At 47.8% G+C, this 23083-nt stretch overlaps 1 protein-coding gene across 1 annotated transcript in view; it reads left to right on the top strand.

Moving 5' to 3' along the window:
• Window positions 1-23032, top strand: part of LOC124006850 (protein turtle homolog A-like) — a 64855-nt gene extending 41823 nt beyond the window's left edge. The window contains 9 exon segments of the mRNA XM_046317047.1: window positions 5708-5777; window positions 5779-5896; window positions 6034-6248; window positions 8287-8371; window positions 8745-8915; window positions 9293-9329; window positions 12387-15171; window positions 15825-15990; window positions 20221-23032. Coding sequence (XP_046173003.1) covers window positions 5708-5777; window positions 5779-5896; window positions 6034-6248; window positions 8287-8371; window positions 8745-8915; window positions 9293-9329; window positions 12387-14583 — 2893 coding nt within the window. The 3' untranslated portion in view covers window positions 14584-15171; window positions 15825-15990; window positions 20221-23032.
• Window positions 23033-23083: the final 51 nt, after the last annotated feature.

The following is a 23083-nucleotide window of genomic DNA, read 5'->3' as shown; positions in this document are numbered from 1 at the left end:
TCTCTGTTCTGTCTCCCTCTCTTCTCTGTCTGGTGAGTCGTCTGCTCTTCTAGTCTCTGTTCTGTCTCCCTCTCTTCTCTGTCTGGTGAGTCGTCTGCTCTTCTAGTCTCTGTTCTGTCTCCCTCTCTTCTCTGTCTGGTGAGTCGTCTGCTCTTCTAGTCTCTGTTCTGTCTCCCTCTGTGTAACCATAGCAGCAACATATTAATATACTGTATTGAACGTCAGTTGAGGACAGATCATCATCAGCAGCAGGGGTGAACAATCGCAAACAGGGAAGCAGGCGCATTGTATTGACATAGACGGGTACAGAACAGAGAAATCCACAAACAGTAATTACCGATGCCAGATAGAGGAACGTTTGAAAGAGAAACCACTGGGGAAAGGATGCTGTTCAACTGTCCTTTTTCAAGCCGTTTTCTTTTACAAACCCTGCCTCATCTCGTGAAAATGATTATATTATAGAATATCTATGTTGTCATTTAGATCTGTCACATGGAGCATAGAATGCATTGTGCAGTCTCGTCATCTGTTATAGTGCATAGAATTTGCACACACACACTAGGGCTGAATGGCAGGTACCCGGTTACTGAGATTTACCACCCAAAACCACCCCATTTTCCCATGATTAATAACTATGAGAAACCGGTCAATTATAATCAATTATTTATATCAACAGCATGATGTGAAATGAAACTGTTCAATTATATGCAATGTCTAAATGCCATTTCTCTTTGCTTATTTGAGCTGTTCTTGCCATAATATGGACTTGGACTTTTACCAAATAGGGCTATCTTCTGTATACCACCCCTACCTTGTCACGACACAACTGATTGGCTCAAACGCATGAAGATGGAAATAAATTCCACAAATAAACTTTTAACAAGCCACACCTGTTAATTGAACTGCATTCCAGGTGACTACCTCGTGAAAGCTGGTTGAGAGAATGCCAGAAGTGTACAAAGCTGTCATGAAGGCAAAGGGTGGCTACTTTGAAAAATCTAAAATATATTTGGATTTATTTAACACTTTTTTGTGTACTACATGATTCCATATGTGTTATTGCATAGTTTTGATGTCTTCACTATTATTCTACAATGTAGAAAATAGTAAAAAATAATGAAAAATCCTTGAATGAGTAGGTGTCCTAAAACATTTGACTGGTACTGTATATATATATTTAATTGCAACTGCATAGTTTTAAAACCGCCTATCACTCAAATACCGTTGCTTTAAATCAGAGCATGTGTGAGCAGTCTTTCTCTCTCTCTCTCCATCAATTCCCTTCAAATTGCATCCAAAATAGATCCTCCTGTTCAAAACCATTCGATCTCCGTGGAGCCTTCTGCCTACATATGCTTCAGCCTACTAATTATAAAAATAGGCCTTATTATGTTCCAAAAATAAAATAACATTCTCTAGACTACATCCTACTTGTAAATGTGTAAGCTGCATGTGCTGCACCAGAATTGCATGTTCTCTCAGCTTTAGCAATTTTATTTGACCAGGCAAGTCAGTTAAGAACAAATTCTTATTTTCAATGACGGCCTAGGAACAGTGGGTTAACTGCCTGTTCAGGGGCAGAATGACAGATTTGTACCTTGTCAGCTCAGGGATATGTACTGGCAACCTTTCAATTACCAGTCAAACGCTTTAACCACTAGGCTACCCTGCCACCCCGTAGGTTGAACAAGGTGCGTAATTCCAGTCCATGTAATACAGTATAATAGAATACAGTACAGTAATACCGTTTTTATTAGCCTACTGGAGCTAGTTTAATTTAATTACCCAGGAGAGCATATAGCTAGCTACATCTATGGGCTTTTATGTTTGTCTGTTGTGCGTGATGTGCAGTAGCCTATATCATATACTGTACTGTAGGCTATTGGATAACAGCACAATCATTTGCGCTTGGGCCCATAAAATGTCTTTAATGTAGGGCTCATAAAATGTATTATATATATGGTTCATCAGGCTCAGGTAGCATCAGGCTTGAAATTTCGATCAAAGCTCTAATCAAATTCAGACATTGGTCTATGTACATGCTTGTAGTGAAATGCTTGTGCTTCTAGTTCCGACAGTGCAGTAACAAATAAATCTAACAATGCCCCAACAACTGCTTAACACACACAAAACTAAAGGAATAAGAATATGTACATGTAAACATTTTGATGAGCGATGGCCGAGCGTCATAGGCAAGATGCAGTAAATGGTATAAGACCAGTAGAAACATATGCACACACACACACTGGCTGTCTCTCTTTTCTTTTTTCCTTCTCTCTCCATTCACTCCCCCTCTCCTTCTCTCTCCATTCACTCCCCCTCTCCTTCTCTCTCCATTCACTCCCCTCCTTCTCCTCCATTCTCTCTCCATTCACTCCCCCTCTCCTTCTCTCTCCATTCACTCCCCTCTCCATTCCTTCTTCACTCCCCCTCCATTCACTCCCCCTCTCCTTCTCTCTCCATTCACTCCCCCTCTCCTTCTCTCTCCATTCACTCCCCCTCTCCTTCTCTCTCCATTCACTCCCCCTCTCCTTCTCTCTCCATTCACTCCCCCTCTCCTTCTCTCTCCATTCACTCCCCCTCTCCTTCTCTCTCCATTCTCTCTCCATTCATTCACTCCCCCTCTCTTCTCTCTCCATTCACTCCCCTCTCCTTCTCTCTCCATTCACTCCCCCTCTCCTTCTCTCTCCATTCACTCCCCCTCTCCTTGTCTCTCCATTCACTCCCCCTCTCCCATTCTCTCTCCATTCACTCCCTCTCCATTCTCCTTCTCTCCATTCACTCCCCTCTCCCATTCATTCTCCCCTCTCTCCTTCTCTCTCCATTCATTCACTCCCTTCTCTTCTCCTCTCCATTCACTCTCTCCATTCACTCCCCCTCTCCTTCTCTCTCCATTCACTCCCCTCTCATTCTCTCTCCATTCACTCCCCCTCTCTCTTCTCTCTCCATTCACTCCCCCCTCTCTCTCCATTCACTCTCTCTCTCTCCATTCACTCCCCTCTCCTCTCTCCATTCACTCCCCCTCTCCTTCTCTCTCCATTCACTCCCCTCTCCTTCTCTCTCCATTCACTCCCCCTCTCCTCTCTCTCCATTCTCTCTCCATTCTCCTTCTCCCCCTCTCCTTCTCTCTCCATTCACTCCCCCTCCTTCTCTCTCCATTCTCCCCTCTCCATTCACTCCCCCTCTCTTCTCTCTCCATTCTCCATTCACTCCCCTCCTCTCCTTCTCTCTCCATTCACTCCCTTCTCTCTCCATTCACTCCCCTCTCCTTCTCTCTCCATTCACTCCCCCTCTCTCCATTCTCTCTCCATTCCATTCCCCCTCTCTTCTCTCTCCATTCACTCCCCCTCTCCTTCTCTTCTCCATTCACTCCCCACTCTCCTTCTCTCTCCATTCACTCCCCCTCTCCTTCTCTCTCCATTCACTCCCCTCCTCTCTCTCCATTCTCCATTCATTCTCTCCCTCTCCTTCTCTCTCCATTCACTCCCCTTCTCTCCTTCTCTCCCCCTCTCTTCTCTCCATTCACTCCCCCTCTCCTCTCCATTCTCCATTCACTCCCCTCTCTCTTCTCTCCATTCTCTCTCCATTCACTCCCCCTCTCCTCCATTCTCTCTCCATTCACTCCCCCTCTCCTTCTCTCTCCATTCACTCTCCCTCTCTCTTCTCTCTCCATTCACTCTCCCTCTCCTTCTCTCTCCATTCACTCCCCCTCCTCTCTTTCTCTCCCTCCATTCACTCCCCCTCTCCTTCTCTCTCCATTCACTCTCCCTCTCCTTCTCTCTTCCTCCCCCTCTCCTTCTCTCTCCATTCACTCCCCTCTCCTCTCCATTCACTCTCCCTCCTCTCTCCATTCACTCCCCCTCTCTCTCTCCATTCCCTCTCCTTCTCTCTCCATTCACTCCCCCTCTCCTTCTCTCTCCATTCACTCCCCCTCTCCTTCTCTCTCCATTCACTCCCCCTCTCCTCTCTCCATTCTCCATTCCATTCCCCCTCTCCTTCTCTCTCCATTCACTCCCCCTCTCCTTCTCTTCCATTCACTCCCCCTCCATTCACTCCCCCTCCTTCTCTCTCCATTCACTCCCCCTCTCCTTCTCTCTCCATTCACTCCCCCTCTCCTTCTCTCTCCATTCACCCCTCTCCTCTCTCTCCATTCTCCCCCTCTCTCATTCACTCCCCCCTCTCTCCATTCTCTCTCCTCTCTCCATTCACCCCCTCCCCTCTCTTCCTCCCCCTCTCTCTCCATTCACTCCCCTCTCTCTCTCCATTCTCTCTCCATTCACTCCCCCTCCTTCTCTCCTTCTCTCTCCATTCACTCCCCTCTCTCTCTCCATTCTCTCTCCATTCACTCCCCCCCTCTCTCTCTCCATTCACTCCCCCTCTCCTTCTCTCTCCATTCACTCCCCCTCTCTCTCCATTCTCTCTCCTCCTCTCCATTCACTCCCCCTCTCCTTCTCTCCATTCATCCCCCCTCTCCTCCCCTCCATTCACTCCCCCTTCTCTCTCCATTCACTCCCCCATCTCCTTCTCTCTCCATTCATTCTCCCCCTCCTCTCTCTCTTCACTCTCCATTCACTCCCCCTCTCCTCTCCATTCACTCCCCTCTCCTTCTCTCTCCATTCACTCCCCCTCTCCTTCTCTCTCCATTCACTCCCCCTTCATTCACCCCCTCTCCTTCTCTCTCCATTCACTCCCCCTCTCCTTCTCTCTCCATTCACTCCCCCTCTCCTTCTCTCTCCATTCACTCCCCTCTCCTTCTCTCTCCATTCATTCACTCCCCCTCTCCTTCTCTCTCCATTCTCTCTCCATTCATTCACTCCCCCTCTCCTTCTCTCTCCATTCACTCCCCCTCCCTCTCTCCATTCTCTCTCCATTCACTCCCCCTCCTCTCTCTCCATTCTCTCTCCATTCTCTCCATTCACTCCCCCTCTCCTCTCTCCATTCATTCTCTCCCTCTCCTTCTCTCTCCATTCACTCCCCCTCCCTTCTCCTCCATTCTCTCTCCATTCACTCCCCTCCTTCTCCTCCATTCTCTCTCCATTCACTCCCCCTCTCCTTCTCTCTCCATTCACTCCCCCTCTCCTTCTCTCTCCATTCACTCCCCCTCTCCTTCTCTCTCCATTCACTCCCCTCTCCTTCTCTCTCCATTCACTCCCCCTCCTTCTCCTCCATTCACTCCCCCTCTCCTTCTCTCCATTCACTCCCCCTCTCCTTCTTCCTCACCCCCTCTCTCTCTCTCACTCATTCACTCCCCCTCTCCTTCTCTCTCCATTCACTCCCCCTCTCCTTCACTCCCCCTCTCCATTCCATTCACTCCCCTCTCCTTCTCTCTCCATTCACTCTCCCATTCACTCCCTCTCTCTCCATTCACTCTCTCTCCTTCTCTCTCCATTCACTCCCCCTCTCCTTTCTCTCTCCATTCACTCCCCCTCTCCTTCTCTCTCCATTCACTCCATTCACTCCCCCTCTCCTCCTCCATCTCCTCCTTCTCTCTCCATTCACTCCCCCTCCCTCTCTCCATTCACTCCCCCTCTCCATTCACTCTCCCTCTCCTTCTCTCTCCATTCACTCCCCCTCTCCTTCTCTCTCCATTCACTCCCCTCTCCTTCTCTCTCCATTCTCTCCATTCACTCCCCCTCTCCTTCTCTCTCCATTCACTCTCCCTCTCCTTCTCTCTCCATTCACTCCCCCTCTCCTTCTCTCTCTGCAGGTTGAAGCAGATGTCTGTGGGTGACAGTGGGGAGAAACAGGAGTGGCTCTCTGTGCCCGTGCCCTCCTCCTGGCTTCAGTCTGCAGGTGACGGGGCTGGTCCCTGACACAGAGTACCAGTTCAGTGTCCTGCCACACAACAAAGTGGGCACTGGGCCTTTCAGTGAGATCGCCACCGTCCGAACTCTGAGTCAGTACCCGTTGTGTTGAGAACCTGGATGACATTGTCTACTCAAGGCTGCATGCCTGGAGAATTAGGCATTTCATTTTTTCCCCAAAGTAGGGGTATGTATTTCTTTCTAAGGCTGTTCTGCTTTACACCATCAGATACACTCCCAAGGAGAGCGAAACTAGAACCGCCCACATCGCTCTTAGCCAATCAGAGCTTGGCAGGTATAGTCCTGCAATGGTCTCCTGTGGCTCAGTTCCCGCCCATCACTGGATTTGTCCTCCAATCTCGCGCAGAGCAAGGGGAGTGGTTCAATCTAGATGAGGACATCAGTGCCAATAGAACTGTGATGATCGTTCCAGGTCTGCGCAAGGTAACCGCCAGTCCCTGTTACTCACTCCCTCTGAGACCAATCAACAGATATCATCCCCTGCTTTAGCTGCCTTAGAGACATTTATATTGGTTATGAAAATCAAGTCTAGCTTTATTTAGATACATTTCAGACATGGAATGCAACACAATATGCTTCACAGGAAAATACTAATGAAAACAACTAAAATAAAAACTGAAAAAAGGACAATAAAAACTGAACCATCTAAAAGCACCCTAAGGAAAGTAAAGCTGAAAAGGTCTATTTTAAATATGTCCACAGTGTTGGCCCCCTTCAGGTTCTCTGGCAGGCTATTCCAGAGGCAGGGGCATAATAACTAAAGACTGTCTCTCCATGCCTCTTGGTCCTAGGCTTTGGGATAGTTAAAAGGCCAGTGTCAGAGGACCTGAGGGACCTACTGGGTACATAACTTAAAAGCATGTCTGACATTTATTGTGGTGTACAATCGTGGATTGATTTAAAAACCAATAGAATAATCTTAAAATGTATTCACATGCAGCCAGTTTAGAGACCTTAAAACTGGTGTTAAAGGTGCTATCTAGAACCTAAAATGGTTCTTTGGCTGCCCTCATAGGAGAAACTTTTAAAGAACCATTTTTAGTTCCAGGTAGAACATTTTTGGGCCCAGGTAGAACCCTTTTGGGATCCATGAAGAACCCTTTCCACAGAGGGTTCAACATGGAACCCAAAAGGGTTCTACCTGGAACCGAAAAGGGTTCTCCTATGGTGACAGCTGAAGAACCGTTTTGGACACAAATTTGTTTACATCCTAGTTAGTAAGCATTTCTCGTTTGCCAAGATAATCCTTCCACCTGACAGGTGTGGCATACTAAACAGCATGATCATTACACCGGTACACCTGGGGTCTGGGGACAGTAAAAGGCCGCTCTAAAATGTGCAGTTTTGACACACAACACAATTCTACAGATGTCTCAAGTTTTGAGGGACTGCAGGAATGTCTACCAGAGCTGTTGCCAGATAATTGAATGTTCATTTCTCTACCACAAGCCGCCTCCAACGTTGTTTTAGAGAATTTGCCAGTACGTCCAACCGGCCTCACAACTGCAGACAATGTGTATGGTGTTGTGTGGGTGAGCGGTTTGATGATGTCATCATTGTGAACAGAGTACCCCATGGTGGCGCTGGGGTTATGGAATGGGCAGGCATAAGCTATGGACCACAAACACAATTGCATTTTATTGATGGCAGTTTGAATGCACAGAGATACCGTGACGAGATCCTGAGGCCCGTTGGCGTGCCAGTCATCCTCTGCCGTCCCCTCATGTTTCAGCATGGAAGCTGAAAATGTCCCGGTTCTTTAATGGCCTGCGTACTTACCAGACATGTCAACCATTAGCTCTGTTTGGGATGCTCTGGATCGATGTGTACGACAGCGTGTTCCAGTTCTCGCCAATATCCAGCAACTTCGCACAGCCATTGAAGAGGAGTGCGACAACATTCCACAGGCCACAATCAGCAGCCTGATCAACTCTATGCGAAGGAGATGTGTTGTGCTGCATGATGGTGGTCACACCGGATACTGACTGGTTTTCTGATCCACACCCCTACCTTTTTTTTCAGGTATCTGTGACCAACCAATGCATATCTGTATTCCCAGTCATGTGAAATCCATAGATTAGTGCTTAATTTATTTATTTAAATTGACTGATTTCCTTATATGAACTGTAGCTCAGTAAAATCTTGAACGTTGTTGCACGTGTGTTTGTATTTTTGTTCAGTATATATCCTTCCTCCCCTCTCTGTCTGCCTCATTTTGTCCCTCTCCTTCTCTTCCCTAAATCTGAATTCAGATGATCCTGATTAGCATTCCAGGCGCTATCCCATGTTGACAAAGTGTGGTTTCATCCCCCTACCCCTCCATCCTCCCGTGTGTGTGTGTGTGTGTGTGTGTGTGTGTGTGTGTGTGTGTGTGTGTGTGTGTGTGTGTGTGTGTGTGTGTGTGTGTGTGTGTGTGTGTGTGTGTGTGTGTGTGTGTGTGTGTGTGTGTGTGTGTGTCTAGGACTCTGTGTATGAGCTGCGGCTGCTGTCCCGGCGAGGGGTGTTGCTGAGCGACCCCAGTCCATCAGTTAACGTCTCCAACATGGGTTAGTGTTTCAGGCTTTGGAGCCAGGGAAAGTTAGGCAGGCAGCCTCTCTCCTCTCTGTTCCACTGGCACCACATAATTAGAACAGCCCTCTGGAGAATACTGGTCTAGTAGGAGTCTAGTAGAAATATTGCAGCTAATAATTTTGTTAGAATTAAACCATTGTCTGGCTTTTTTAACATGATATTAATATTTCATCATGGGACATATTGAAGACCAATATAACAGAGGTAGACATCAGGCTTCTATTCTGTCATGCATTATCTTGGGGGAACTGCCCGAGTGTATCTACTGTAAGGGAATGAATGCATGGTTAACATTGGGTTGTGGTAAATCTCTGTCTTATGGATGCTGATGTTGTGGTCATGCCACAGGGATGGATATGTACCCTGCCAGTTCCCGCCTCCTGGAGTTTGTACCCAAGCCGTTATTGGCTGGAGTGATGGGAGGCGTGGCCTTCCTGTGTTTGGCCCTCATCCTGGTCCTGGGGACCGTGTGTATCATCAGTCACAAGAGGGACCAGCGACGCAGGAAGAGGAAAGATGGTGAAACATCATCAATGAACTAATTACATGCACTATGAGCACCACGATACAGCACATAGAGGTCCTCCAATACTCTTTGATAAATCATAGTTCAGAGCATGGACATGAAGCCATGCTTGTCAACTCCATCACGCTTTAGTTGTAAAATATATTCATGTCGTTTACATTGCAGTTAATTAGGGTCATTTCTCAATAACGTGGCTGATTATTGTGCCGGTAATTAACTTTGAGGGATGGCCAATTGCTGTGCCTCCAGCCATTCTTGTCTGCTTTGAATGGGCTCGTATTATTGGGCTTGATTTTGTTTTCTCAATGATTTCCTTTCCATGGTGACTGTGTCATTGTGAATGATCATCTTTCCCTCCCTGCCCTTTCAGATCTCCCTCCTGCCATCTATAAAAGCCACCCCTCAACGTAAGTGCCCCTTAATATTAATTGTTTTCCTTCTCATGGCCATTTTGTTTTACTTAAGATTCGTTCTTTTCTGACTTTTAGAAGATTTTAAAGTATCATACCCAGCCATCGCCTTTGTCTTAATGTCATTTTCTAAACATCTTAAGACGTCTTCAAGACGTGTCTGTAGACACATTTTCATTTTTCCAAAGACATTGGGTTGGGTAGGTTACCTCCTAAATGTAATCCGTTAGTTACTTGATACCTGTCCAAAACATAATCAGATTACTTTCAGTTACTTTTATATTACTTTCCCCTTAAGAGGCATTAGAAGAAGACAAAAATATATATTACAAATTGAACGACATCTATTGCAGGATAAATCAAAGTTAGAATTTACATAGCTGGTTATGTAGGTTTCTTCTAACCCATTGCTTTCTAATACAGATAATAATAAGATTATATCTTTACATTAAAAACCAAAGTCTGTCAGATTTCCAGTCATTCCAATTCATTTAATAACCCTTGATCTTCAAAAATAGGACTTAGAAATATGAAAGTTTAGATTAGCCAAATTGTTTTATCTCAGCATAACCCCAAAACTACAGGCTTATTAGCCTACTCTGATTTTGTTGCCATGGAGGACTGATTGGGCTCATTATTTCAAATTGAAAATAAATACTGATCTTCCTGGAATGGTATGCTTTGAGCATTACCGAAAAGTGCTATTTGCATGTGAAAAATGAATGCCATATGCTGAATTTGCTATAGCCCTATTGTTTACGTTTTTGTAGGTGACACTTTGATACCTCAATAATTTGCAGCTTTTTAAAGGGCAGATCCACAGTTGAAACAACAACAAAATGGCTACCCCACCTCTGTTTGGTAAAAAGTTGAGGGATGGGCCTGGAGAAATGTAACCACACTCAGATTAATAGACAGAGCTATGGATGCACACTGACCATCCATGATATAACAATTCTTGTTTTAACCATGTTTTAAGGCTATACAGTGTTTGTTTACATTTACAATGTTTACAAACATTAGATAAAAACAAGCTCATATTTTGGGTTCTCATGGAATGTGACAGTTGATGCATTTATAAGTTATATTCTTCAAAAATAAATTGGTATATGCCATTAATATATGAATGCAAACATGGATGAAGCAACTACAGGTTGCCCCTTTAAGTCTATCAAAGGTGTGTGAATTTGAGCATGTGTCCGTTAGACCTATAGACCTATTCCTTTTGAATCAGCACAAATTAGATTAGAATTAGATTGAGCAATAAAAGCCCCACTTGTTTTTGACAGTATGTAACAATATACAAAGGAGGAGTTTACAAGTTAGGAACTCCCTCAAACTTTGATTTCATAATCAAATTCCATCAATCAAATGTACATATATAAAGCCCTTTTTACATCAGCAGATGTCACAAAGTGCTTATACAGAAACCCAGCATAAAACCTCAAACAGCAAGCAATGCAGATGTAGAAGCACGGTGGCTAGTAAGAACTACCTAGAAAGGCAGGAACCTAGGAAGAAACCTAGAGAGGAACCAGGCTCTGAGGGGTGGCCAGTCCTCTTCTGGCTGTGCAGGGTGGAGATTAGAAACCTAGAGAGGAACCAGGCTCTCAGGGGTGGCCAGTTCTCTTCTGGCTGTGCAGGGTGGAGATTAGAAACCTAGAGAGGAACCAGGCTATGAGGGGTGGCCAGTCCTCTTCTGGCTGTGCAGGGTGGAGATTAGAAACCTAGAGAGGAACCAGGCTATGAGGGGTGGCCAGTCCTCTTCTTGCTGTGCCGGGTGGAGAATAGAAACCTAGAGAGGAACCAGGCTCTGAGGGGTGGCCAGTCCTCTTCTGGCTGTGCCGGGTGGAGATTAGAAACCTAGAGAGGAACCAGGCTATGAGGGGTGGCCAGTCCTCTTCTGGCTGTGCCGGGTGGAGATTAGAAACCTAGAGAGGAACCAGGCTATGAGGGGTGGCCAGTCCTCTTCTGGCTGTGCCGGGTGGAGATTAGAAACCTAGAGAGGAACCAGGCTATGAGGGGTGGCCAGTCCTCTTCTGGCTGTGCAGGGTGGAGATTAGAAACCTAGAGAGGAACCAGGCTCTGAGGGGTGGCCAGTCCTCTTCTGGCTGTGCCGGGTGGAGATTATACGAGTGCATGGCAATTAAGGCCAGATGGTTCTTCAAGATGTTCAAACATTCATAGATGACCAGCAGAGTCAGATAATAATCCATAGGCTGAGATCTGCAGTATGCAGTTGTTGCACGAGCACGTCTTTCACTGGCTGCTCACAGGTTGCAAAAACAATCATTGATAGGCAGCTTAAACTTCTTCAATTCAACCATTAATGGGTTAAAATACACATCTACATTTGTGAACAACCATCCACAACAACCATAATCCATAAGGCACAAATAACTAAATGAGAGAGCAGCAGTGTGATTCACATCAATGCGCTATGTAGATATCAATAATTAGTGATATCTGTATATCACCCGTAGGCTACACCACTGCTGTCATCCTTACCTCCAAGCGTTTACTAAAGTTGGATAAACTGTGGATGCCGACAGCAGTCGCACCATTGGAAGAGATAGCTTGGACTGAAGCCTACAAAAGCCTATTCCTGCTCTTTTCCCGCGATCCATCAAACACATTTGGTGTGTCATCATAGTGGTCTCTGACTTGTGGTCAGACTGACTCAGGTGGAACAAACTTGAACTTGGGCCTTTTTTCAATGCTGATTGGAATGTCACTGAGAAAACAGAGAAGTGTCAAAGATTTGTTTTCGCAAATATCCTTTCTGATTTTAAAAGTAATCCTAGAAGTAATCATCTAGTTTTTCAAAAGTATCTGTGATCTATGATCTATTTTTGCTGGTAACGTAACAGATTACAGTTACAGTCTTCTGTTAAACTGTTACATGCAACGGGTTTCATGTAATCTGTTACTCTCCAACCTTGCTTAAGATGTCTCAAGATGTCTTCACAAAACATCTCAAGACATGGTTGGGGATGACTCGGTAAAGTGGCCCTTTGACCTGATGAATATTCCCTGTTCTCTCTCTCTTGTAAGTGGGTCAGTTGCTACCAGTCCAGACAGTGTGGTGAAGCAGAAACTCCTCCAGTCCCACTCCCACTATCCTGGCTCCACCTCCTGCTCCTCCTCCTCCTCCCAGTCGGGCCACTCCTCTTTCGACAGACCCAGCCGCAGTGAATACCATGACCAGTGCCAGCAGCTGCTCTCCTGCCCCCCACCACCTCCTCACTATGCTCCCCACCACCACCTCCCCAGGACAGGCTCTTCTCCTACTTCCCCTCTAGAGTTCATCTTCAGAGGCCCTGACGGTCTCTTCATGATGCAGCCCTATGACCAGGCCTCTGTCCACATTTCCCACAACATAAGGTCCCTGAGGAAAGACTTCCCACAATCCACTGAGGTCCAACGGTCAGTGTCCCCCTGTGTGAGGAGGGAGCCGCCATTGGTCCTCTCAGTGGACCTTCCCCCCTGTGGTGGATCTAACCCCAACCCCACGACCATGGTCCGGGCCATGGCCAAACACCTTTCCCTCCAGGCACGATTCTACCTGGATGGGAAGAAAGACAGTTGTGCTGGACATCCAGGCGAGAGTAGTCCCTACTCGGACAGTAACTCAGACATGTACCCTCAGCCAAGCCTGGAGGAGAGCAAACAAGGATACCTGTCACTAAAGCGGGCCGTCCAGCCTGCCATCGCCAGCACTCTGATGCTACAGATGGAGCATGAGAGGGAGACCGGCAACCTGAGCAGGTGTCTGAAGCTGGCCCTGGAGAGGGAGGAGCTGGAGAGCAAGCTACGGAAGTACACACTGGAGAGGAACGCTACTTTAGGTGGGAAGAGCAAGAGACCAGGCATAGATGAGGAGAGTTGGAGAGAGACAGAAAAATGTGATCCCATATGGAAACCTCAGGAAAGCACCTCCCTACAAAATCACCTCCATCACTGTTATCCCCAGGCCAACTGGGGGAGCTCTAGCATGGCCAAAAGGCCCTTGTCCCCATCTTATATTCACTGGGAGGCCAACCCTCTCGCCTCAGCCACCAGCTTGGTCGCAGCCCTTCACACCACCTCTGAGAGGACAGTGACCCTCCACTGTGACCCTCCAGTCACTCAATGTCCCTCTCTGTCACCTGTCACACAACACCACCTCAGGGCTAAGAGAGCAGAGGGTCACTCTAAAAGGAGGGTGAGTCACCAGCCACTAGAGAGGCAAAAAGGGAAAGAAGCTGTGAGTTTCAAGACACACACAGGGCTTTGTGATACTACTCACATGTCAACAGAGTGGAAGGGAGATGACTCAGAGTCACATGAATGGAACAGCAAGAGCAATCAATGCCATTCCAATGGCAGAATTTCACGCAAGTCTAAGCCAGATGTCTCTGTCAACAAAGTGCATGGTGTATGGAAAGTCGCGTTAGCAAGGTCACGGCCATTTGAAAAGCCATCTCAACACACAGTGTTGGATCTCTCAGACTGTATAGAGATGAGTGTGGATGAACCAGAAGGCTCAGTTGATCCTCCTACAAATCCCATAAGGCTCCAGAGCCTATTGGCAGAGAAAGACCACAGAGGACCGCAAACCACAAAAAAAGACCGCAGAGGCCATCCATTGGACCGCAAAAAGAGCCCAGTACCTAGAGAGGAGCGGGAGAAGTGGCACTGGAGATCACCTCGGGGCAGAAGCCCAACTACCATTCAGCCTCCCAGGCCTGTTCTCAGGAAGGCCCTCAGTCTAGGAGGCTCTCAGAATGGGGACGACCGCCACCACCAGCGCAGCCACAGTCTAGATTCCAGGAGACAATCCCAAGGTAACTTCCTGACGCCTGACGCCTGGGTCGACTCTCTCAGCCATGAGAACTGTTCCTCTCCTTTCTCCTTCCGACCAGACACGGTGTTCTGGGAACCGGAATTCACCTCAGCTCCTGAGACCAACCACACAGAGGCCCCCACTGTCTGCCCACCTCCCCCTCCTCCCCCCCAGGACCTCCAGCCTCCCAGCAAGGCCCCACAGCAGCTTTATGAAGCATACAAGGGTAATGTGCACATCCCAAATGTAAGAAAACTGGTGCTGGAGAGACAGCAGCCGCTCCCCCCAACCCCTCCAGTGCCTTCGGGCCCCATCCATACATTTACATTTACATTTAAGTCATTTAGCAGACGCTCTTATCCAGAGCGACTTACAAATTGGTGCATTCCCCTTATTACATCCAGTGGAACAGTCACTTTACAATAGTGCATCTAAATCTTAAAGGGGGGGTTAAGAGGGATTACTTATCCTATCCTAGGTATTCCATACCCCCCACAACCCTTGCAAAAAGGCCTCCATCTTCCCAGACGCCTCCAGGTGGCCCATCACCTACCAGGAGGCCCTGAGGTCTGTGCAGCGCATGGAGGCCAGGAAGAATGCCTCTCTCCCCAGGGACCACAGGGAGCACCCCAGACCATCAGACTGTAGAAGCAGAGCTACAGCTCCCTCCCTGCTCAGAGGTTACAGCTGGCCCGCAACCCTTCACACCTCTCAGCCGTCCCAGGAGGAGGAGAAGCAGGAGGAGGTGGTAGAAGAGGAGGAGGAAGGAGAGGAGAGGTATGGGGCACATGAAATGGAGGTGGAGATTGGGAGGTATCATCTGGGAGTTCCAGACTCAGGGGGGAGCTACAGTAGCTATGCCAGCCAGAGCAGTGGCAGGAGGAGTCTGGAGCCTCCCAATGGGTGCCTGTCCAACTGCCTGTCCCCAACCCTCACCAGCTCTCCTGAGACCATCGAGGAGATACAGGGGAACACAGAGGAGACACACCTACAGGACATGGAGGCATTGAAAGGGTGAGTGCTTGAGTCTTCTTTTATTTAATATCTATATTACTCTCTGTCTACATTGTCCCTTTCACATTGAGTAAGATGCAACGCAATTAATAGACAATGAAATAAAAATGCCCTCCAATGTCAGCCATCACAAACTTTCCACTTGTGTGTGTGCTTCTTCAGGAGAAAGGCCTCAGTGGGTAAGAATTATGAGTGGGACTCAACTAATGTGTCCATTCAGCCAGGAGATCAAGACCTTGAAGGCACAAGTGAGAGAGCTATAATGTTCCTCTTTTAGACTGGCATACCGCTGTCTGTGAATGAAAGATGTTTAGAACTGACTTTAATAACACTAGCTCTGTTGCTTAAGAACAGGCGTGTCAGTCTCATTTTGCCCTAAGGGCCACATTCGGTCTTCACCAAGGCCACACAGCAAATTTGTTGTCTTGCCTTCCTGTCAAGATCCACATTAAATCTGTCCACTCTTTTGGGGCTTTTTAAATGTTCCTGACTGTCTAACTTTAGTTTTAGTTACTGTTAGCGGGCTGGACACAGTGAAGACACTGAGTTTTGTTTTTTAACTAAAACTTCTTCAGAAATTCTTCAATTGGTTTGATTGACTTTAGATTATATAAGGATCTTTCTAATCCCTATCCAATCTTCTCCTGCTTTAGGCCTGTTCTCCTCAGTGAGTCTACTGAAGTCTACTCCCAGCATGCACCATTCCAGGAAAGGCCTCAAAGAGTCCGTCCAATTCCAGGGTCGTCACCATGAGACCAGCCGCTACTCAGAGCCCGAGCCAGAGACTGTGCTGTTCTGACAATCCCATCTATACCTAAGGTCAGCTCAGAGCTCTAATTTCTGTTATTGTGTGTCTGAACAGGACTACCGATCTGTGTGATTGGCTGTGTTTACCCATGTCCCTCCTACCTTATTGTGTGGGTGTTTTTCTTTTCTTTTCAGTTTGTACGAGTCTGTCGGTCTTCTCCAGTTGCTTTCTACTAATATCCCAGTGAATTTCACACGTTTATTTATACAGACTTCCACCAACAATGTGAAAATAGAGTGCCATCGTCAGTAATTCAGCCATCAACCGCTCAACCATCTGACTGACTGGTCTCTGGTGGACGCTCAGGGCTGAATAAAGAAGTGGCTGTTGTTGTTCAGAGCTGTACGTACCGAAGAGGACTTTTACCACTGATTTACAAGAGCTGTTACAGTGATTGATCTCTGCTTCTTCTATGGAATACTACATTTATTTATTTGTTCATTTTTACCTTTATTTAACCAGGCAAGTCAGTTAAGAACAAATTCTTATTTTCAATGATGGCCTGTTAACTGCCTGTTCAGGGGCAGAACGACAGATTTGTACCTTGTCAGCTCAGGGGTTTGAACTTGCAACCTTCCGGTTGCTAGTCCAACGCTCTAACCACTAGGCTACGCCGGTACCAAGTCAGTGAACAAGCAGGTACAATATTGGGTCTGTCTTGCTCATCATCATGGTGCTGACTATAATCAATACAATAATCATACTCTTGGACTCACGGAAGAACAGTTGGAGATTCTTTTTATTGTTTTGAGAAAAGGCAAACCACCACTGGGCTGGCACGTTGTTCCACTGGGCTGGCACGTTGTTCCACTGGGCTGGCACGTTGTTCCACTGGGCTGGCACGTTGTTCCACTGGGCTGGCACGTTGTTCCACTGGGCTGGCACGTTGTTCCACTGGGCTGGCACGTTGTTCCACTGGGCTGGCACGTTGTTCCACTGGGCTGGCACGTTGTTCCACTGGGCTGGCACGTTGTTCCACTGGGCTGGCACGTTGTTCCACTGGGCTGGCACGTTGTTCCACTGCTGACACTTTGTTCCAACACTTTCAACGTTTGACAGAACTCTGACGGATGATCGATTTTCTGTGAGATGGAGATGGAGATGGAGATGGAGATGGAGATGGAGAGAGAGAGAGAGAGAGAGAGAGAGAGAGAGAGAGAGAGAGAGAGAGAGAGAGAGAGAGAGAGAGAGAGAGAGAGAGAGAGAGAGAGAGAGAGAGAGAGAGAGAGAGAGAGAGAGAGAGAGAGAGAGAGAGAGAGAGAGAGAGAGAGAGAGAGAGAGAGAGAGAGAGAGCTCTTGACAGGGCTGGATAACAGGACTGATAAACATTGTGCAGAAGAAGTAGGCAACATCATGCCTTTTTCACAAGTAGTGTTTTTCTACAGGCCTGGCCTAGTGTGACAGCATCTGCAGTACAACCCTGAGCTCTGAGTAAGCAATCAATACTATTACCCCAGGAGGTTAACTCACTAGGGTTGATCAGATGTAGCTATAGATCACACTATGAAGAACCACTTTCTTTTCTACCCATATTCTCAAGATGTAGCAAATCTAATTTCCCTCTGTTTTTAACCTCATTGATGTTGTGCAATGTTTGTACTGTCAATAGATTTTTTTGTACTCAGAGTGCAGTCGTTCTTTTTGTGTGTGAATGAGGAGGGTAAGGGTTTGGCTGGTAATAATCGCCTGTTGCGGGGATAAATGAAGGCCATTTTTTTCACCAACCTTGTGTAAAAGGAGACTGATAATCAGTGAGCATTAGCGGCAAGATATTGTTTGCCATGTCTAATTTGGAGATTGAAACCTAAATGGGATTTTTTTCCAATCAGTCTATCTCTTAGTCATCCGAGTCAGGGAGGGAGATGAGAATTCACAGCATGTCAGAGGAGTTAATTAGGTTCTAGAATGCCTTCCAGCACAACGTCTGGTGAGAAAGGAGAGGAGGGGAGCTGGGAATGTGAATGCCATTTGAGCTGTACTCACTCTGTTATCAGTTTACAACGGCAGATCACCCCACTTACCCTCCACTTTCATTTCAACACTCATTTTGTACACGGAAATGACTTCCAGAGAAACGTCGGTTTGCCTACTTAAGGTTTTATATACGTTCTATGGCACCCAATAGCAATACACTGCCAATATACTGTACATTCATTATTTTCCTCAGACTGAATGCAAATGCAGCAAGAAGCATGACAAAGAAATGTATTGCTACTTTGCTATTGTAAAGGAACACATTGGGATTGTAAACAAATTATGAAGGTGAACTATTTTCCAGGTTTTTGTAGAGAAAATGATTCAGTATTTTGTAGAGACTGACTATAGTTTATGACTTTGCTTGTTTTGTGATTTGTTTACTGATTATGTACTACTTCATGTACAATGCATCCTATTTGTATCAAAATATCTTCCAGAGAACTGAAGATGAAATACTTGTCCTATACATGTTTTATTCAGTACCCCAAAGCATTCAGCTGGCTTTTTCAAATTATAATTCAAATGAACATTTACTACTTTAACACATTACCATAAACCTGAAGTTGGACATGTTTACATGAAATAACATTTTATAATTAACTAGTCAGTTAAGAACAAATCCTTATTTACAATGACGGCCTACCCCGGCCGACGCTGAGCCAATTGCGCGCCGCCCTATGGGACACCCAATCACAATCCGGATGTAATACAGCCTGGATTCATACCAGGGACTGTAGTGATGCCTCTTGGACTGAGATGCAGTGCCTTAGACCGCTGCGCCACCTTTTCATGCAGTAGTGCTTTTTCTCCATCAGAAGCGTTCCCTCGGTCTGGAAGAGGGCATCATTATAAAGCCATTAACGGGTCATGATGCAGCAGATGACCCTTCCATCTGTTGGGCTTATATATATCTGGAGGACCTACCTCTTCCACAAGGGTGTTTTGTTACCCAGCACATCGATCACTGTGTATTCACCGACTCATAGATGGGGGATGTTTCATTTCACTTTCACTGAGCCATGCTTTAGAGAAGTTAACGCACAACGCCCACAAAGGGAAAGGGAATTGCCACGGAGCACATAAAACAAGCGTATTCTTTGTCAAACATTCTTTTCGGGGGAAAATGACAGACGGAGTGATTTATCCTATTGCTTCAAAAAGATCCATTATGTAAAACAAAGATTTAAGATATAGATCAAGGATTGTGTATTGACGATGGTCAGTCAAGTATACTGTTGCCTTGGTGATGGATTGATGTTATAAAAATATATATATATAAAAATACATATAACTGTATAAAGTGGCTGCAGTTGAAAAACATAACACACATTTGCACATATAAACTTGCCAGGATTACTGTATATAGTGTTCCTTGTGGAGAAGACATGTGGCTGGGAAGAATACTAAGCATACTGTGATGGATGTCAGATGATACTACTGCACTGTATATGAGGTGTCTTATAGACAATTTCTTCCCTCTCTCTCACTCTCTTCACACAGCCTATTAGAATTGACTTGGCCTTGAGCCCAGAGAGAGAAGCACATTGACTTCATTAGCTCGTCCTCAGTCAGACTCACAGCACAACATCATGCTGCATTTGTCACAGGTGGTGAGCATGGTTAAAGAGAGAATCCCGGGTGAACTCACGGGAGCCTGGGGCAGGCAGACAGGCACATGTGCACAGACTCAGCAAAGACACGTGCATGCACGCTGACGCACGCATGCGCGCAATCTCTCTCTTCTGTATGAACGGTTAAAGGCTCAGTGCAGTCAAAAACATGATTTCCTGTGTTTTATATATATTTCCAAACTATGAGGTTGGAACATTACTGTGAAACGGTACAAATCTTGATTATTCCCTTTCAGAGAAAGAGCTGTTTGAAAAGATTGCCTGAAATTTCAGCCTGTTTTGGCGGGATGGCATTTTGGCTATAGCCTGGTGACATCTCCAGGCGGTAAATGAGTTAATAGAGCAATGAGAAAGAGATTTCCAAACCTCTCTGCCAATAACAGCTAGATTTCAGTTTTCCCCTCCCCACTAAGACCACTCAGCTTGAGAAATGTCTCTTTGTTCCTTTTTGACTATTTAAATTGGAATAATCACAGTAAGGTACTTTGTTACCCAGAAATGGTTTGATATTGAGATAAGAACGGCCGCATTGGGTCTTAGAGCTCCTGCTATTTTTAACCTTCAACCCAAAGTGTCGTATCTCTGTGAGTTCCATGTCACTCAGGTAGTTGTTTGCGATCCGTCCTTTCCCAGGTCTCGGGTCCTGTCCCCATTCTTCTCTACAGCCTGGAGCCCTCTGAATGATTTCCCTTCACTGGCCCTGTCTGGACAGAGCACAAACCTCAGCGGCAGAATAATTGGTTCAGAAAAAGGTATTCCTGCTGGTATCACTGTGACTTACTCTGTCTCTCTTCAGGTCGCTCCTCTCTCTCTCTCGCTCTGTCTCTCTATCTCTCTTCCTCTCCTCTCTCCTTGTCCCTCTGTTTCAGTGTCTCTCTGCATTATGCTTGGCTGCGTGGCACACATTTCCTCTCAGCTGAAAGCTTGTCAAGCAACACCTCTCTCAGTTAACGCCTGATCTGCTCACATCTCACAATCACTAATGAAGTGTCTCTGCCATTAAAGGTCAGCTTGTTGCCATCTGCCACCCACCACCATGTCATTCCTTTAGCTTCTGACTGGACAGGGGGAGGACAGAGTGGTACATCCTGATTGGACAGGGGGAGGACAGAGAGTGGTAGATCCTGATTGCTATCACTCTCCTTTACCCAGCCCTCCACCCTATCACTCTCCTTTACCCAGCCCTCCACCCTATCACTCTCCTTTACCCAACCCTCCACCCTATCACTCTCCTTTACCCAGCCCTCCACCCCATCACTCTCCTTTACCCAGCCCTCCACCCTATTACTCTCCTTTACCCAGCCCTCCACCCTATCACTCTCCTTTACCCAACCCTCCACCCCATCACTCTCCTTTACCCAGCCCTCCACCCTATCACTCTCCTTTACCCAGCCCTCCACCCTATCACTCTCCTTTACCCAGCCCTCCACCCTATCACTCTCTTTTACCCAGCCCTCCACCCTATCACTCTCCTGCCCCCAGCCCTCCACCCTATCACTCTCCTTTACCCAGTCCTCCACCCTATCACTCTCCTGTCCCCAGCCCTCCACCCCATCGCTCTCCTTTACCCAGCCCTCCACCCTATTACTCTCCTTTACCCAGCCCTCCACCCTATCACTCTCCTTTACCCAACCCTCCACCCCATCACTCTCCTTTACCCAGCCCTCCACCCTATCACTCTCCTTTACCCAGCCCTCCACCCTATCACTCTCCTTTACCCAGCCCTCCACCCTATCACTCTCCTGCCCCCAGCCCTCCACCCTATCACTCTCCTGCCCCCAGCCCTCCACCCTATCACTCTCCTTTACCCAGTCCTCCACCCTATCACTCTCCTGTCCCCAGCCCTCCACCCTATCACTCTCCTTTACCTAGCCCTCCACCCTATTACTCTCCTTTACCCAGCCCTCCACCCTATCACTCTCCTTTACCCAGCCCTCCACCCTATCACACTCCTTTACCCAGCCCTCCACTCTATCACTCTCCTTTACCCAGCCCTCCACCCTATCACTCTCCTGCCACCAGCCCTCCACCCTATCACTCTCCTGCCCCCAGCCCTCCACCCTATCACTCTCCTGCCCCCAGCCCTCCACCCTTTCACTCTCCTGCCCCCAGCCCTCCACCCTATCAGTCTCCTGCCCCCAGCCCTCTACCCTATTACTCTCCTGCCCCCAGCCCTCCAACCTATCACTCTCCTGCCCCCAGCCCTCCACCATATCACTCTCCTGCCCCCAGCCCTCCACCCTATTACTGTCCTGCCCCCAGCCCTCCACCATATCACTCTCCTGCCCCCAGCCCTCCACCCTATTACTCTCCTGCCCCCAGCTCTCCACCATATCACTCTCCTGCCCCCAGCCCTCCACCCTATCACTCTCCTTTACCCAGCCCTCCACCCTATCACTCTCCTTTACCCAGCCCTCCACCCTATCACTCTCCTGCCCCCAGCCCTCCACCCTATCACTCTCCTTTACCCAGTCCTCCACCCTATCACTCTCCTGTCCCCAGCCCTCCACCCTATCACTCTCCTTTACCTAGCCCTCCACCCTATTACTCTCCTTTACCCAGCCCTCCACCCTATCACTCTCCTTTACCCAGCCCTCCACCCTATCACTCTCCTTTACCCAGCCCTCCACTCTATCACTCTCCTTTACCCAGCCCTCCACCCTATCACTCTCCTTTACCCAACCCTCCACCCTATTACTCTCCTTTACCCAGCCCTCCACCCTATCACTCTCCTGCCACCAGCCCTCCACCCTATCACTCTCCTGCCCCCAGCCCTCCACCCTTTCACTCTCCTGCCCCCAGCCCTCCACCCTATCAGTCTCCTGCCCCCAGCCCTCCACCCTATTACTCTCCTGCCCCCAGCCCTCCAACCTATCACTCTCCTGCCCCCAGCCCTCCACCATATCACTCTCCTGCCCCCAGCCCCCCACCCTATTACTCTCCTGCCCCCAGCCCTCCACCATATCACTCTCCTGCCCCCAGCCCTCCACCCTATTACTCTCCTGCCCCCAGCCCTCCACCATATCACTCTCCTGCCCCCAGCTCTCCACCATATCACTCTCCTGCCCCCAGCCCTCCACCCTATTACTCTCCTGCCCCCAGCCCTCCAACCTATCACTCTCCTGCCCCCAGCTCTCCACCCTATCACTCTCCTGCCCCCAGCCCTCCAACCTATCACTCTCCTGCCCCCAGCCCTCCACCATATCACTCTCCTGCCCCCAGCCCTCCACCCTATTACTCTCCTGCCCCCAGCCCACCACCCTATCACTCTCCTGCCCCCAGCCCTCCACCCTATTACTCTCCTGCCCCCAGCCCTCCAACCTATCACTCTCCTGCCCCCAGCCCTCCAACCTATCACTCTCCTGCCCCCAGCCCTCCACCCTATCACTCTCCTGTCCCCAGCCCTCCGCCCTATCACTCTCCTTTACCTAGCCCTCCACCCTATTACTCTCCTTTACCCAGCCCTCCACCCTATCACTCTCCTTTACCCAGCCCT

The sequence above is a fragment of the Oncorhynchus gorbuscha genome, linkage group LG20 (assembly GCF_021184085.1).
Source record: "Oncorhynchus gorbuscha isolate QuinsamMale2020 ecotype Even-year linkage group LG20, OgorEven_v1.0, whole genome shotgun sequence".
In the NCBI taxonomy this organism is placed as follows: Eukaryota; Metazoa; Chordata; class Actinopteri; order Salmoniformes; family Salmonidae; genus Oncorhynchus; species Oncorhynchus gorbuscha.
Note: the sequence above shows the minus strand (reverse complement) of the source record. Positions and strands in the feature narration are given on the sequence as shown.